The sequence below is a fragment of the Neolamprologus brichardi genome, chromosome 7 (assembly GCF_056152115.1).
Source record: "Neolamprologus brichardi isolate AB-2024 chromosome 7, ASM5615211v1, whole genome shotgun sequence".
NCBI classification, from domain to species: domain Eukaryota; kingdom Metazoa; phylum Chordata; class Actinopteri; order Cichliformes; family Cichlidae; genus Neolamprologus; species Neolamprologus brichardi.
The window spans coordinates 52,678,546-52,696,971 of NC_142110.1; the positions used below are offsets into that span (position 1 = coordinate 52,678,546).

At 40.0% G+C, this 18,426-nt stretch overlaps 1 protein-coding gene across 3 annotated transcripts in view; it reads left to right on the forward strand.

The window, feature by feature from the left end:
* Positions 1 to 18,426, forward strand: part of dab2ipb (DAB2 interacting protein b) — a 176,719-nt gene that overhangs the window by 13,436 nt on the left and 144,857 nt on the right. For all 3 annotated transcript variants that reach the window (XM_006796814.3, XM_006796816.3, XM_006796815.3), the window contains exons 2-3: positions 8,557 to 8,681; positions 15,181 to 15,286. In XM_006796814.3, coding sequence (XP_006796877.2) covers positions 8,557 to 8,681; positions 15,181 to 15,286 — 231 coding nt within the window. The remainder of the gene's footprint in view (positions 1 to 8,556; positions 8,682 to 15,180; positions 15,287 to 18,426) is intronic.

Here is an 18,426-nt window from a genome sequence, read left to right on the forward strand (position 1 = left end):
TTTTTTACCAGGAGATAGCAGTACTCACTCTTCTAACTTTGTCTATTATTACATAGTGTGCACAAAGTTATTTATGCATGCAAATTATCAAATTCTATAGTATGTTATTTATACTCAAAAGAACCTAGCAAAATTAGCCTAACTTGCTAACTTTCCCTAGGGTATGCCATAAAGCTTGTTTATGCGTTGAATGATGATTTTTCTTTTTTCCTGATACTAGTAAAGTTTGATAAGTATGTGGTTAATGGTTAATTATCAGCAAGTAATGTATTGGTTCCTGATACTTAGGCTGTGTTCACACTGCAGGCGAAAGCGCATCAAATCCGATTTTTTTGACCCTATGCGACCCATATCCGATCATGCTATGACAGTGTGAACGGCGCAAATCCGATATTTTCAAATCCGATCTGGGTCACTTTCGTATGTGGTACTGAATCCGATACATATCCGATGTTTTAGAAAGCGACTGCTGTTTGAACGGTCATGTCGCATTAAATCCGTCTTTTACGTCACCGACACAAGACAAACGCCAATTATCAGCGCCCGAGAAGCGGACGAGAAGACATCACGAACGCTTCCTGGCCATCCAGTGAAACTGCTGGGAAGACAACGTTGGAGAGACGTGAACATTTTATTTGTACTGTTTAATCTGCAGATTCTGACAGAAATCTGCAGTTATCCTTTGAAGCACCGATCCTCTAAAACAGCAATAAGGATAATTATTAGGTTGTTTACATTATTATGTAAATAACAAAATAACTTAAAGCAAAAATTGGGAAACGTAAAGTCCGAAGTCTTTATATTAAGGGCCATCAGTCAAACAATACTGTTTGCTCTGGGGTTTTTTTTTTTGTTTTTTTTTTCTGCCTGTCCCATTTGGTTCTTTAGCCGTCAGAATTGTTGTCTGAAGACCAACAAGGATACCCAATGGATTTATTTTGCCAAATGGATCATCATGGCATTGCCGTATTGGTCCATTTGATCGACCTTTGTTTTTATTATTTATTTTATTTTATTTTCAGTTGTTACAGACGGGACAGACATGAGTGAGGGATAGGAAAGGGAGAAAGAAAGAGGAAGGAAAAGAAAAACAGAAGGGGAGAGGGACAGTGAGAAAGGGGGAGAAAAAAAATATCTCCGGGATCACCTGTTGAGAGAAAAAGAATAGAAAACAAGCAAAAAAAACCCAAAACAAAGCAACATACTATACACAACACCATCGCATTAATCTACCTAAGTGTAAACAGCAGTAAATACTAAATATTGAATGTTGTTGTGCAGCACGCAGGACAGACAGCGCACAATGTGCTTTGAAGTAGCAGCCAAGAAAGGTGTGATTTAAGTCTACAAACAGTGAACACCTGTGTGCACACCTGTGTGGATCGGCGCGCTTGTATTCAAATGGTTTCCCCATGTAATGGTCTGCAAGAGGATGTAGAGAGCCATAGCCCTGTCCCCCAGGGCATGAAGCAGGCATGGAGGAGATCCAGGCCCCAGACATCCAGAGGCCCCAGAGTGCAAGAGCCCAAGGAGGACCACCGGAGGGGCATCCGTGCCACCTTCATGGGAAGGGCTGAGGATCCCCAGACGAGGGGTCACCCAGTAGCCACCGGGCAGAAACTAGAGGGGGCTGCACCGGCGTGCCCGCCGGCTCCGCCGGCAGCCAGCTGTGCCAGAGTGAACCGAGCCGCAGGCACAGAGGCCGGAGGCCCGAGGGCCCTCCGCGCCCCGGAAGAGGCCTGACCGTTTGCTCTGGGTTTAAACAGAGCGCCTTGTGTGTGAAGTCTTCTTTTGCGCATGCGGGCCGCTTTGAGCGTTCACACTAGAGCGCGTTTGCTGTCGCATTTTATTTGTAGTGTGAACGAGCGGACAAAAAAATCGGATTTGATCAAAAAATTGGAATTAAGCATTAAGACCTGCAGTGTGAACGTAGCCTTAGACTTTTCTTTTACATGTAACCAGTGTTGGTCAAGTTACTTGAAAAAAGTAATCAGTAACTAATTACCGATTACTTCCCCAAAAAAGTAATCCCGTTACTTTACTGATTACTTATTTTCAAAAGTAATTAATTACTTAGTTACTTGGTTACTTTTTAAAAACACGCTTTACACCCTGAATAGGTGATAAAGCGATAGATCTTTCAGCCCAATTCAACTTTTTCTGCATAATCCATCATACAAAATGTAATCAAATAGAAAAGTTTCTTTTTAAAACTTGTTTTGTTAGTTTTAATCTTTTAACTTTAAGCATCAAGCAAAAAATTTAATTATATGCAACATTCTCTGACTGGAAGAAATTTGTTTAACATTTAAACTTATTTTCTGCACATTCCAGCACATAAAATAAAATATTTTTTTGTGCTACACTCACTCTTTCAAATAGATGCAAGTAAAACACAGCAGAAAATAAATAAAGTCAAAGACTAGCGGTCCTGTTGCTCTATTTTGACATGTAAAGCAGGAGTCAGGCAGGCGGAGGTTTACCCTGGTGCAGGTGTGCCGCAGCGGTCAGTGGAAGGATACAGCAGCTTCTCTGTGAATTTCCCATTACGTTGTTGCGCACTCGGTGGTAGCTTGGAAGTTTAGGGTTTTTTTCGCTTTAAAAAGAAGTTTTCTTCCCACGCACAGCGGACACTAATGTTTTTGTCACTTTTTATGGAATCAAACTCAAAGTAAGGTCAGTACTTCCACGCTTTAAACGCTGCATGCTCATACTCTCCCGCACTCCATATATGATCCATTGTTGATCTGCGCACAGCTGTTGTCACAAACGTCGCACTCGCTTATGTCACTGTCATGAGACATTCTCGCAAAAAATCACGGTTTTAGTAACGCAGTAACGCAGCGTTCCTACGGGAAAGTAACGGCAATCTAATTACCGTTTTTGCAATAGTAATCCCTTACTTTACTCGTTACATGAAAAAACTAATCAGATTACGCGTTACTGCCCATCTCTGCATGTAACAGTGTATGTGTGGGAGCTTGTACTATAACTTCTGGTTAATATGGCTTTTGAAGAAAAAAACAATTATCTGTTTTCCCACAAAAAGATAAGATCCTTCTGCCAGGTTGTATCTGTGTTGTGCATTGTCACAGTTCCTTCGGTCTCTTCATGTATTCCCAGAATGATTCAGTAATGTTGTTATCAGTGTTTTGTGTGGACCATACCATCTGTTACAGGGATGCTTGTGCTTATTAGTTTGGGATTGTTAGCATGCAGCAGAATGATTTTTTGAATAAATTGGATTCCTTCCTGGTTGTGTTGTGATGGGTAACAATCTAAAGTAATCATTCTCAGAACCAAACCACGTCTCCAACTCCTTTTGGAGAAATACGGTTCCAAATCTGCCAGGAAGTGCTTCACTGTTCCCTGCAAACATTCATTCTTGTGGCATTCACCAGGTGTTTTCAACAAACAAATTGTTTCCCCATCTCTGAACGGCCTGTCAGACTCATCTTTTTCCTCTACTATAATGAAACTTGTCATTACAGCTCCATCACTTTGAGGTTTGGTGCAGAGACAATTTTTTGCCTCTTTTTAGTTGCGCAGCTCACATAAAGCCTCCGCACGCCGCACAAGGCTCCATATCTCTGCTGGTGTTAGGATTCAAAATGACAACACAGAGAATCTGAGATCATCTTGTGGAAAATGGATTCACGGGTTTCACTTTACACTCAGGAAAAAGAGGGGGGGGGGGGGGGGGGAGTCCCGGTTTACTTTTTATCTTAAAATTGTCTGTTTTCCTGTATTGTGTCAGTCTGTGTTAACGAGCTGCTACTTCTGAGGTGCAGCCATCTGTTCAGTTTGTGACTGAGCTGCTTTCGGCTGCTGCCGTTTTCCAAAAGGGATCACCACAGCAGTTACAACCACATGTTTGAGTTGGCAGATTTTTACACCAGATGTCCTTCCTGAAACAACCCCAAAGGAATTTTTGTGCCCTTCTGGGACTGAATCGGGGAGCGTTGAGTTTAACAGGTGACTGGGTAAACCTCTACACTATGGAGCCACTGACAATTTTGGCTTTGACACATGTTAGATTCACACTCACTGGACCAAACATATGCAACCATTTTTCTTGAGTAACCTGACTCATTTGGGGGAATGCCTTGCCAGTCTATCAAAAAGACAATTTATTTGGTTCATATTGTATGGTTCTTATATAATTATGTCCTCATGCAGTAGACATCCTATGCCTATAGAGTTTTTTGTGTGTGTATCATTTATTTTAATTTGGGCTGTGTTTTGTGCTTCCGAAGCATGAATTTTTAAAAATACTACCCAGTTGGTGTTTCCCATCCACAGACACCACTGTCTCTTGTCCCACTGTTGGACAGATTTTTACTTTCACTGTTACGAACTGCTGCTGCTGGTGACAGTAGCCTTTTTCTGCAATTGAGAGGGTCACTCTAACCCCAGCAGGTGAAGAACAGGCTAATGTGCCACTACACAGAGTTCCCTGAGGCCACAGAGTAGAGCAAGGACTCCGGTCGCCCACTGCACTTCAGGAAGGAAAGGAGTCAATCTGTTGGATGACAGACACACTGAAGAGACAGTTAATTACTGTTCTTTTATTTTTTACAAAATATATATTGATAGTTGATGCACTCGTTTTGCACTTGTGCTTATGTACTACAGTATACTCCTCTGGGGAAAATGCAGTATGTGCATGTCAGCTGAGGCTTTCACCTGAGGAAGCAGTGCTGTACTGACTGACAGCAGAATATGTGCCCGTCATAAGCCTGGAAAAAAATCAGGCGGGCCATAAAAACAAAAATAAAATCTATATTTATATCAGTGAGTTGGCCTTGGATCTGTCTGTATACACAAAGTCAGTAGGTTGTCTTGAAGATCTTTTTTAGAAATGTGGTGCACTTTTATAGCTTTGAAAAGGATTTGTGGGCCTTTTATTTCTGTCCTTATTTTCTGTTGGGTTACATACTGAAAAGCAGTGTTTAGGAGATTTAAACTGTTAGTCTTAAACACTTGGAGCACTTCCGCTTCACACGAGCTCTGCCTTACCCTCGTTGCTCAGTTGAAGGAAATGAAGGTAGACACACTTAGCAATGTCCTATCACTCAGAAGACTTCCTTCACTTTGATCTTCTCTGCCGTTCTATCTGTCTCTGTATCATAACGCTAAAGCTTATGCAGCTGATTTCAAATTGCATAATTTAATCAGCACCGGGATTAGAAACCTGTCTCTTAAGAAGCTCTGGCTAATGAAAAACTATCTTTGACCTGGCCTGTCCACTGACTGTAAGCTGATCACACAGTTGCCATATGCTGAAAGTGTATCTCTGTGTATGTTTGCGCATTAATTTGTTTGTGCACTCGGGACTTACTCTCTAATTGCATACTTATGAGGCTATCTGGGATATGAGAGACACAACCATAAACCAGTAGGCAGTGTACACAAGCTCTAATTACACAATATTGCAACTGAGATTATTAAAAAATGAAATGCTAAAAACTTGTCATTGGATCACACTGCATTGAATATTCTCGTGACTCAGCATGACTGTAGAGTATTTGACAGCACTCTCTATGTTTTACATTTCAAAGAGCAACAATGATAACCTCCAGTTTCAAGGATGCTACCTGGAAGCATAAACACATTTTTTTGTGTAAAAGAAACAAGATGGACCTCTGGCTGTTTCTTTTAAGTAAACTGAGACTTAGGTGTCTTTGTAATTACTTTTTAAATCAATTTTGCCTTTATAGATACTGCATGTTATATAGTTAGGTCCATAAGTATTTGTATGACTTTATTATTGCCTCTGTACACCACCACAGTAAATTTTAAAGGTGCTGTAGGGCCACTGAAACATGAAGGCGGAGGAGATGAGAACTTGAATTTGACTGCCATGGAGGGATATTTTAATTCGTTTCTGCAGACATTTCTATAATTACATGAATCATGATACCTACGTTGTATCTTCAGAGATGGGGTCCCCTTCACCAAAGAAGCAAAAACAAAAAGAAAAGAGACGAGCCACCGGCATCTTAATAAATTCCTCTTCACCTCAAGCCTCATCTCCTGAACTGAAATCAGGGCTCTAACACACAAAAACATGCATACATGTTTATTTATTCCTTATTGTTAGAAATACTTATTGTCAGTAGATTAGACATGTGACCCTCCTGTCCCGCGATTATTCACTAAGTTCAACAAAGTTACGTCCACTTCCAGGACAGTTTATAATAATAATAATAATAATGGATTGGATTTATATAGCGCTTTTCAAGGCACCCAAAGCGCTTTACAATGCCACTATTCATTCACTCTCGCATTCACACACTGGTGGAGGCAAGCTACAGTTGTAGCCACAGCTGCCCTGGGGCAGACTGACAGAAGTTTCACAGCAAAAAGCAACTAACAGAGGCTAACAACAGCTAACAGAGGCTAACAACAGCTAACAGAGGCTAACAACAGCTAACAGAGACTAGCAACAGCAAAAACAGCATTTTTACTGTCAGAAAAGTTCAGCCTATAGTCAACAGCTCACAAGTGAGCTGTTTTTTCTAGAGAAAATGAACTAAAACTAACGAAAATATATCAGTACTACTGCCACTACTGTAGCTATGATTATGCACTTTTATTAGGAAGGGTAAGAAGACCAACAGGGTTTAATAAAAATATTGCATTCACTGTTTGGGAATTAGAGACATTTTTATACATAGTTCCCCATTTTTGGAGGCTAAAAAGTCCTTAGACGATTGACTAACAATCAGTTTTATAGCCTCGTGAGGAGATCAAGCAGATAAAACAAGTTTTTGAACTTATTTCCGTAGCTGTTCACTCAAACTATCAATAAAAGTTTAAAGATCTGTTGATGCGAGTAAAGTAGGCTTTCATTAGGCTGAAAGGTCATAAATAAACCTGAGAAATTAGCAGAAACATCAGATGTGGCTAAATCAACAACCTAGTACGTTCTTAAAAAGAAAGGAATACACTGGCAAGACAACTACATGATCAAGATTCTTTTCTTGGTCAAGAAAAACCCGTCTAACTAACGTGCGAGGAGATTAGTTTGTTCATGAATGAAAATGCAGAGGGTTTACAACTAGGTGCAAACCACTGGTTACACTCAAGAACAGGAAGGCCAGATTAGGCTTTGCTGGGAAACCACTAAAAGAGCCTGTCCAGGTCTGGGGAAAAAATTAAACTGTTGTACAAATGAACTGATATGATTGAAATGATTAATAAAACCCATTCAAGATTAAGTGACACCAGAATGATGGGAAGAGAAAAGTGTTGAGAACTAAAAGAGCATTAAACATGAAGAAGGGAATGTTTTGTTATGGACATGTATGGCTGCCAGTGGAACTGGGTCACCAGTGTTTATTGATGACTTGACTGCTGCTAGAAGAAGCAGGATGAATTCTAAAATGTACAGAGCTACACTCTCTGCTGAGATTCAACCAAATGCCGTGAAACTGATTGAAAGGTGCTTCACAGTGCAAACGGATAATGACCCAGAGCATACTGCAAAACCAACACGAGAGAGATTGTTTTGCGTGAATCCTCTAAAGCAGGGATGGGCAACTCCAGGCCTCAAGGGCCGGTGTCCTGCAGGTTTTAGATGTGTCCTTGATCCAACACAGCTGATGCAAATGGCTAAATTACCTCCTCAACATGTCTTGCAGTTCTCCAGAGGCCTGGTAATGAATTAATCATTTGATTCAGGTGTGCTGACCCAGAGTGATATCTAAAACCTGCAGGACACTGGCTCTCAAGGCCTGGAATTGCCCAACCCTGCTCTAAAGGAAGAGGACACAGTGTGTTGAGTGATGCAACAACATTTATTACACAGCACCCCTGCATGTAGCTACCTGGTCTGGTGAAAGCGTGGGAATGTACAGTAACATCGGAGTAGCACACCCTGACCCATATGCTGCATTCACTTGCCTCTGGCTGACATTCACACAACACAGCAGGTGATTGTTACTATCAGTGAAATGTTGTGGTGGATGTTAGCCATGCAGTGTGCAGGGAGTACAGCTGAGAAGCTTAAGTGTTTTTTTTTTTTACATTTTAATCACTCAAGTGAAGTGGAATAAAAGTCTTTCAATGTGCTCAGTGTTGATTGACGTAGTGTAACGGTAATACAGTGTGTGGGGCTTGATGAATTACATATGCAGTGCCTTTCTGAGATTTATGTCAGATGCTAGAGAATCCAATTTACGCGTGTCTCAGTTTCTTTTTTAATGGGTTCTTTCTTCACCTGACATCCTCAGAATGATTGAAGTGAAAAAAAAAAAAAGTGGAGAGCGTGCAGTAGTCATTACTTCTCCTTTGGCATTTGTGATTAAGGAGAGTTTGGACGTTTGCTCAGCAAAACAGTTATTTGGACAAGTTCTTCTCCCAGAGATGTGGGGTCCATTAAATCTAAATCCTCCTCTTTTCAGCTTAATTCATCACTTTTTAAAGAATATAATTATGATATCTTATTCTGCTCTATTATCAAGCGCACAAATACTAAATACACAATGCCTCTTCTGCGCCTTTATAATTGATATCTTTCTTTGTTGCTGTGTCTCTTCTTTCCCTCTTCAGATACGCGGTGTCCGCTGAGACACCGGATGGCACGTGGTCATTCCTATGAAGAGCGAAGTGTGTGGAACCCAAAGTACTGTGTGGTTGCTGACTGTCAGATGCTGCTTCTGAATGAAGAGGAGGTGGTGAGAGCAGACTTTACAGTCCAGTCTCTTGTCTGTCATCTTTCTGTGTCACTATTGTTTTTCTTCTTCTTCCTTTTTTCCCCCTCTTTACAAATTTATTTTCTTACATTCATTTTTCTCCACATAGATTTATTGCATCTCCAAATTTGCAAGGATTTTTTAGAATGTTCGGGCAAACCAAACATTCTAAGTGAAACTTGAAGTAACACATTTAAATTTATCTTCGTGCAGGGTCTGTAAGTAGCTGGGTGAGCTGGCTCTTTGCCTCCATTGTTTTTATTAGTGTCACGCCGGATTATGCAAGTCTCGGTAAGATTAGAGGTCCGGTTCAGCAGAGATCAGGAGTCAACACGCTAATCTAAATTGCACTGTCCACTCAGCAATAACCTGTCCTTGTGAAGCAACTTTTTGTAAGCCTATAATCAAAGTGTCCACATACCCACAACAAAGCACATTTAATGGTTTTTAAGCTGCTTTGGTGTCTTCATCACATTCAATGCATACATCCCTAGATGTAGCAAGGATTGGACAATACACACCACACTTGTAAGAATCATAGTTTCCCCACTTTCCGCTCCTACAAAGTTTTATCAGAATTCACTCAAAATGTTTTAAGCTATCATGTTTACAGACAGAGAGAATGACACGCACACAAATGCTACCTAAAACATAACCTCCTTGGCAGAGATAATATTGTAAAATTCAAGGCCTGTGATACTACCGACCTACGCAGCCAGTTTAATATTAATGGCAAAAAACACTACTGTCTAATTGTTTGCTCAAAGTAAATGATTATTTACACAGAGTAACATGTTTTCAACCATGTATTATGATCAGACTGACCTTACAATGCAGGGATTTGCGTGTGTGTGTGTGTGTGTGTTTTGCAGTACCAGATTGAGCCACAGTGGGGCTCGGCTCACTTTCTGTATAAAGCAGCTATAGATGAAATGATCTGATGATTACAGTTGAGGCTGAGGCTGATTCAAGCCTGAAATGAATGGCACAAAAAAATCACATTATATAAGACCCCTTTTAAATGAAAAAATACTGTAATAAATTACTCGAACTGGGAATTCTGAAAAAGTAATTGAATATACAGGATGCTCGGAACATCTCCTTTGTTGCTGTATTTTACTGCAGTGGTGTCTTAGGGATAATGTTGCCAGGCAGCTCATGTTTCAGTTTCAACAGATGCTTTGATCTAAGAGCCAGCAGCAGCAGCCCGCAACATCCCCTATTGAAGGGACTACAGGAACCTTTGCATTAACTTTTAAAATAGTGATGGCCAAAAGCACAAAAACAAGGCATGGCTATTGGATTTACCAAACCTTTTAATATAACAGTGTGACTACCAAAACTGGGAAGAACAGCATGGCTTCAGTGTTTCTTTGTATGCAATTACCCGGCTATGCCACACTGAAACAGAGCAATAATTGCAGGGAGGAGTAATTTCAATCGACCCACTGGCAGTCTTTCCTCCACAGTGCTTTTTGTTTCTCAACAACAAAAGGACAACAGCTTTTAAATGCATCCATCTAGAGACCCAGCCTTGAAAAGGTTATCTCTTAGCATCTCTCTGGATTTCTGTCATGTCAGCAACCCGTAACGGTGTGATGCCCTGGCTTTGACAGCTAAACAAGCTCACCTCCAGTGAACAAGCAATCATAAATTCAGGGTCAAACCATTATATACACTTAATGGACATTTATGTAATGGCAACTATTTTAGTAACATTTTCTTCTGAGGTGAGGATTATACTTAGTCACAAAGTGAGTGGTTTAACTAAATAACAACAAGGCAATAGCTTAATTAATGCTCATTTAGCATGCATTCCTGTAGAGATTGCTCTTTATATGAGTATTTTATGATGTTTATGTGCAGATGCATGTAATGATGTTGATAGATCTGGAAAGAACTGGAAAGCAAGAAAAAAAAGCAGTTCAGTCTGTTATTATTGACACTCTACACACAAATGTACTGGACTACATGTTGCACTTAGAGGAGCTGCTCTGTCATGGAAACCCAGGCCACGAAGCTCCTGGCACATTACTATTCATGCTGATGTTAATGCCAGAGAAAACTAGAACTGCAGCTGCTAAGTCAGTCTGGGACTTAAAAGCACTATGCTCCTGAGCATTCGCTAACCCACACTCTGCAACTTTATGGAGTTTCTGTGGTTCTTAAACATTTATACTTTGCAATAATACTGCTTCCAGCTGATCACGGAGTATCCTATTATAGTGCCACACCTAAACAGAATGACCTGTTCTTTTACAAATGTTTGTAAAAGCAGACTGCATAGCTCGATGCTTGACTTTTAGTCACCTGCGTCAATGGGACTGAGCACTTGAATTCAAAAATTAGAAGGCGTAGCCCATATAGTGTGTCTGCTAAATTTGATAGATATACAACAAGCAGGTTCTGTCCACATATTAATTACTTTTCATAGCATTCATCAACATTGTTTCAGGCCTTTGTTTTTCAACATTGATATGGTGGTTTGTTCAGGCTGTGGTTGTCCTATTTGTCTTTTGGCCACTATGGCAGCCCTGAAAGGTCAAACATGCTGCAACTTAAGAAAACAACAACAACAAATAGAGAAAAATGTAAATGCTACAAAAGCAAAAAATAAATAAATACAAAAGACGTTCAATAAAACAAAATCTCATAAAACACCACCCAAGTGTATTTGTGGAAATGATAATGTGGAATGATAACTATGGAGGTGACAGAAATAAAAATGTGCAAATGATTGCACAGAGAGAGAAAGGTACATGTTTGCTATTAGCCGTTTAATATTAGCTTGTCACTTTAGCAGCTCTTTTGTTGTCACCCTAAACACTTCACCTGTGTTTTGTAAGTTTTTTATGAGCCTTTGCTCGGTTTTGTGTGTGTGTGTGTCTGTGTGTGTGTGTGTGTGTGTGTGTGTGTGCTTTTTATTCTTTGTTGCATTCAGTTAGCTTTAGCCAAGCATTATGCTACTAAAAACTATTGTTAGCAAATCAACATCAGCAATGTAAATTTGGCTAAAAGCTAAATCTAACTTGATAATGTATTCATTATATTATCAGTTGAAATACTCAACAATTTTTCCAGGAATAAGTTTTATATAAACAAAAGAAGCACTGCATGATATTCTTTCGGCATACTGGGTTACATATACGTTCAGCTCAGCCCAGCATGGTCCAGCATGGTATTTAGCTGGTCAGGCCTACAATAGTGATGTGTGCCCTGATACTGAAGCTCAGAGGTGAGCAAGTGGAAAAACAAAGCAATTCAAATTGAAGGAATGAAAAAAAAAACTATCCAGTTTCTTCATTCTCTGTGTTCAAAAATAAAAAAGTGACATAAGAAGATTAGAAGAAAACATGACTTCAACCTCAATAAAAGGTTTACAGCTCCATTTATTGTGGGCTGTCTTTTTTTAAAGTAAATTAAGTCTTAAGCTGTAATTGTGCTGTATAATTTTTCTGTGTTCATTCTTTAGCTTTGCTACCAAAGTGAAAGAAAAATGTGGAAGCGAAAAGAAAAAAAGTAATCAATGCGTAGAAGTACAGCGAGACTCAAAGTCTTTGAACAAAAGTTTTGATTGTTTTCTTTGCTGTGATGATGTTTGCTGTAGGGCTTTTGGTAAATACTCGCTTTTCTTTATTGTTTTTGTTTCTGACTTTTCATTTCATCTTTTGTCGTATTCTGTTTTTCTGTCTTGTTCGGTTCACTTAATCTCTGCTTTCATCAGTCCTGTCTTTTTACGCCTGATCCTCTTCCTTATTTATGCGTTGCAAACCGTTAAGAGAAAGATGTGAAAAACATAGCGTGACGACAGCCGATGCTCGCGTAATCCATGCAAGTCCTTTGTGATTTGTAAAGCCAATTTGTTTCTTCCTTAACACATGACAAATTAGAAACAAACAGCAGGCAAAAAGAGGCAAAGCTGAGTGGATACCAGTCTTAAATTTGTCAGGCGTTTTAAATTTTTGAGGGCTGCACTGCGAACTGTAGGTGGTAAAACTGAAACGAAGTTGTAAAATCTGAAAGCTTTCTACAGTCTATACTATCCAAGCTTGTTGTGAAGCCTTCCTTGGGTCTATAGAACACACTGTGGTCCACTGAGTCATTACACTAAATCTACACTACACTACATCATTAGTCACATCTTGTACCTTGTATCATCAAGTACCGTTTTGGGCTCCCTTCTGTCTTCAGAACCGTAATGGTAAATGGTAAATGGCCTGTATTTGTATAGCACTTTTTTTACTAGTCCCCCCTAGGGACCCCAAAGCGCTTTACACACACAGTCATCCACCCATTCACACACACATTCACACACTGGTGGAAGCAAGCTACAGTTGTAGCCACAGCTGCCCTGGGGCAGATTGACAGAAGCGAGGCTGCCATGTCGCGCCATCGGCCCTTCTGGCCAACACCAGTAGGCGGTAGGTGAAGTGTCTTGCCCAAGGACACAACAACCGAGACTGTCCGAGCCGTGGCTCGAACTGGCAACCTTCCGATTACAAGGCGAACTCCCAACTCTTGAGCCACGATAATACAATCGTAATACAAGCTCCTGCTCCATGCCATCCCAAAGGTGACCTACTGGATTGGAATCTGGTGACAATGATTGCACTGTGCTCATGTTTTCCATTTCTCTCCATTTCACAGGAATTGCACCCAGTGTGGTCTTCTGCAGCAGAAGCGTATTCAGAGATGCTCTTCTGCATACCTTTGTTGTAGAGAGCGGTTATTTGAGTTAACTGTTGCCATTCTATCAGCTTGAAACAGTCTTGCCATTCTCCTCTGCCACCAACATGACATTTCCAGCCAGAGAACTGCTGCTTACTGGACGTTTAGTCTTTTCTGGACCATTTCCTATGAACTCTAGAGATGGTTGTGTGGGAAAATACTAGCAGATAAGCAGTTTGTCAAATACTCAGACCAGCCTATCTGGCACCAACATTCACGCCACATTCAGTCACTTTTCTTCCCCATTCTGATCATCAGTTTAAACTTCAGCAGGTTGCCTTGACCGTGTCTACATACCTAAATCCACACAGTTGCTGCCTAAATGCATGTAACTGGTCAATTAGACATTTGCATTACCAAGCGATCAAACAGGTGGCTGTGAGTGTATAATTCTAAGATGCACAGTACTGCCCATAAAAGGGGTTCTCAATTAATAACAATGAGAACTTTTATACTGGTATAAAAAAATGTTTTAAAAAAAAAAAGCCCAAGACACAAATTCAACAAGTTAGCATGGTTTTGCCGGGGGGGGGGGTGTTGTAACCAAATCAGTGCTCGCAGTGCTTTATTAGCATTTCTTACACTGATTTCCCTGTTTAATCAGGTGACCTTTTATGCTTCTGTGCCATTACTAGCCATTAGCTACGAGATCTGTAATTGACTGGGGGAAAAATACCTCAATTGGGAGAGTGTGTTTCAGGTTAAGACCTTAGATGTCTAGAGCAAAGGAAGCACAGGTTATGTAAAATCTCATCTCTAGTCTTTCAATATTTTAGGCATCCGAATGCAGAGTACACTCACTCTTCAGATAAATTATTACACTGTCACTGAGCTTGAAAAATTAATAGCTTGATAAGAGGGTGATTAAGATGATTTAAATAATTGATTATCACAACAAAGCCGCAGATTTTACTCCAGTCGCTGCTTAAAACCGGTGTTCTAGAATCTGCAGTACTGTAGCACAAGTAAGACTGCAGACTGTGTCAGAGAAACGTGCTTCAAGTTACAGCCAATATTGCAAAGTCATTATTGCCACCAGACACTATCACTGATGCTGTCAGTTCGAGCTGTCCTTAAAACTCGAGTCCCACGAGGCAAAGAGAGGGAGAGACTCAGAGAGGAACTCGGAGAGAGAAAGAGAGATAAACAGATGGACACGAAACACGGGAACAGAAAAGCAGACAGACAGGGTGCTGCATTGAGTTGAGAGGTGTGAGGATGTTCGATAAGCCATTATCACTCCACTTCGAGGACAACAGGCCCTTTCTGTCTCTCTTGTTTTCTTTTTCTTCCCCCAGCTCACCACTTTTTCTCATCGCAACCATTCTTTTCTTCCTTTGTCTGACTAATTGTTTGGTGCCAAACATTTGGTATGCAAGCAGTCGGATGATATGATCAGACACTGACTGATGTGCCACTAATGCCTGCTCTGTTTTAGTCAATGACTGCTAATTTATCAGTACTGCTACAGCTATTGTGTGCTGATGACTTAGCACGGCATTAAAGATGGTGACCAGAATATCCACAACAACAGATAAGGAGACTCAGTGACGCCTGTCTGTGTAATTCATTTGTTTTTTGGTTTGGTTTTTTAACACCACCATTTATTTAACCATTCTTCTGTGTTTTATTTTATTGATTTTTTTTCACTTCAATTTATTGAGGATTGTATCTGTCTTGAATTATTTACTCTGCATCTGTGTCCCCTTGAATCACTCTTATTCTCAGCTAGATGCATTTCTTGCTTTTGCAGCAGAGGCGCTCTGCGTCATCCAGGGGACATCTCCTGCGTCGCACCATCAGCGTCCCGGTGGAAACACAGTTTCCAGAATTCCACAGCCAGCTGTCCACCGAGAGCGGTGAGTTGCCCGAGGATACACGCATATGCTTTCATAAACATGCACTTATTAGTAATACTCCTGTTGCTTTCTAAAAGGCATTCACTTAAAGTAGAGTGATTGATAATTCTGTTAATATGTTAAGAATAGAGACTTTTGACTTTTTATGTAGATCCAGTCCTCTGTCTCCAAAGCTGCAGAATTTTGGTGCTCAACTTATCTTGAGAAGTGCTTTCTTTGTGATATAAACAGTCGTATAACTAATTGAGGCAACTGGGTCTTGTGCTGCTTAGACGCTTAGAAAATTCTTTTCTTCCACTGTATATCCACTAGATGGAGAGCTTGCTGCTTTGTAGCACTTCTCTGCACTTGTGCGGTCTCATGTTAACGGCTAAGAGAGATAGGGAACAATTCTTTCCAAGTGCTGCAGTTACACTGGACTTTTTCCTCTTGCTTTTGTGAAAATGTGATAATAGTGTGTTGAATTCTTTTTTAAAGGAACATGTGTAGACAGTTGTGTCACTGAAAGCTGTCGGAGTCTGTGGTTGTGTTGCGATCAGTCCAAATGAGACGCCACTACCAGCTTTCCAACCGATGCTGTGCCGGTGTGGAGCCAGCTCTGCTATGGTGCTTTTGCATGACAAGCTCCGACTCCATGATTGCTGCACATGCTTTATGCTCAAGTTTTTAGTTTATCTGTTTTAGTCTATCTGTTTTAGTTTTAGGGAAAGATTTAGAGATGTGTATTTTTACAAGTATTTACAGCGACATCACAGTTACAAGATTGTGTGCAAGGGATGAGACCTCAAGAGACTGTTGCATATGCATTTTTGAGAGTTCCCTTCTCGAAGGTGAACTGATTTTATTATTTATTTATTTATTACACTTATTACTGAAATACATGTTTTAAGACAAACTTTTAAAAAAACCTTTGCGGATTGCACTCACATGCTGGTGCACCCTGTTTAGTAAATCTGGCTGGAGTTTAAGGCTTGTTTGATTTGGAGTGGAATTTGCAGCTTTCACCAACCATCACCATCAGAGGGCGCCATTAGCTCATTTTAACATCGAACTCTACTTTCCGAGACCAAGTCAGTTTTACATGGGCAAGGGTGGGCTGCAGATGAGTGCAGATGAGTCAACATGTTGTCATTTTAGTGGTGAGTGGCTCTGGTTTACTTGTTTTATCAGCTTTTATGGATTTGTTTGGAAATTTGCCAATATCTCCACTTCGCTGATAGGGAACCTGCAACTATTTGCATGTAGTAACTGTGCTCTCACATGTGTGTCGTGTTGTTCGAGTAGTATTGCTCACATTCTTTACTTTTTATAGTGGGACTGCATCAAATGTACACCCTAAACACCTGAAGCTTGTCTCCGTATCTAATGCAGACCTTTGTTTTTCCTCTGAACAGATGATTCTATTTACATTACATTTTGTTTTGGTGAATATTACCTTGTTTATTTCCATCTTCGTTTTTTTACCACAGCTGCTATGAGAGTACTGTTTCTTTCAGCATGCACTTGCTTTTATTTGTAGCAGCATTTCTTCTAAGCACTGTGGCACAAACAAAAATCTAGGTAGTTTTTCTTGCCGTGAGGTTTTTGAGAAAGTCTATTTCTATGTTGTGAGTGAGTATTTCTGCTTATTTGGAATAAATGTGGCTGCTGTCTGTCGGCTTGTGAGCTGATACATATAGCTGGTACATATAGATTGAACCCAATTAGTGTGCTAAATATAAGCTTATGCTTATTTTTGTGAGGGGTCATAGAAACGACTGCACTGTTAAACCATCCCTAGTGGAAACAACTTTTAAAAAGTACAAAAAAAAAAAGCATGAATTACAAATGTTTTCATTTATTTTGTATTCTCAGGTAAAATGTCTTAGATATTTTACATTTTTCTTCCTTCTTGCATTCTGTTATTGACTCATATCGTTAACCTTTACCGCCCAAGTAAGGCCGCATTATTGTTATGTTAGAATAATGAGAGCTAGATAATGTGACAAGCAGAAAAGTCTTTCTGTCAGTCTCAATGTTACGGCCACATTCACTCTAATTGAGCTGACAACCCAGAATGCCATACACATATAATATTTTCTTCTGCAACATGTGTTTCCCATTTTTTTTGCCATCCATTCCAATTGATTCGAGCGATGAAATGATAATGGGAAATCAGCAGAAGACACTTGATTACACGGCATCTCTGTGATTAGGTTGATTTTGTTTGGGAAGAGATGGAGGCTAAACGAATAAATAGTCTGTCGACTTCTCCCATAATTACAGGGTGCCTTTGCAACTTTGCCAGTGACAATCACAAACATTTTCCATGATGATTATGTAACACAGTTTCAGAACTGCTGATTCGCATTTCCATAGTCAACATAATCTATTCTGAGCGTTAGGTAGAATACATTACAATACATTAATACTATATTAATGCAGCCGTTATTATGTCAGAAGTTAAAATGTAGCCTCATTCTTTATAGTCTTCTTTTACCTTGAGAGTATGTAGGCAAATTCATCTTGTTATTCTTTAATAGAATTGCCATATTACACACAATTTGACTGTAAAGATAACTTGATACAGTTGGATCTATCCATTTTGAATGCAGACTGGAGCCTATCCTCGCTGTCACAGAGGCCAGGTACACCTTACACAATTATTCACACCTATAGTCAATTTAGAGTCATCAGTTAACCTAACATGCATGTGGGTGGATTGTAGGAAAGAACAGCAGAGAGCCTAAGCAGGCATGACTTGCAAACTCCACACAGAAAGCGAGCAGTTTCCAACTGTGAGCGCAAACCACAACACCGTGCTAGCTGAAACAATGCCATAGCAAATATTTTTTTGTTTATATGCTGTCAAGTGTTTTGTAGTTTTTACATATTTGATTTAAGTTTAAGTGATTCCTCTGATGATTAGTGGATATCACTTATAAGACTTATTATAAAGTCTTTAATAAGACTCCAGATGCTCTTTCTAGCAGTAGAAATAGTTATGTACATGTCATTACCAGTACTGACTTAATATACAATAAAGTTATTGTTACATGTTGTTGATCTGCGTACGTGTGAGCGCCTGACTTTTTGTAGCTTGCGAGTTATGATAAAGTTAATATTAAGAGTGTAAACTAGGGGTATCCAACTCCAGGCCT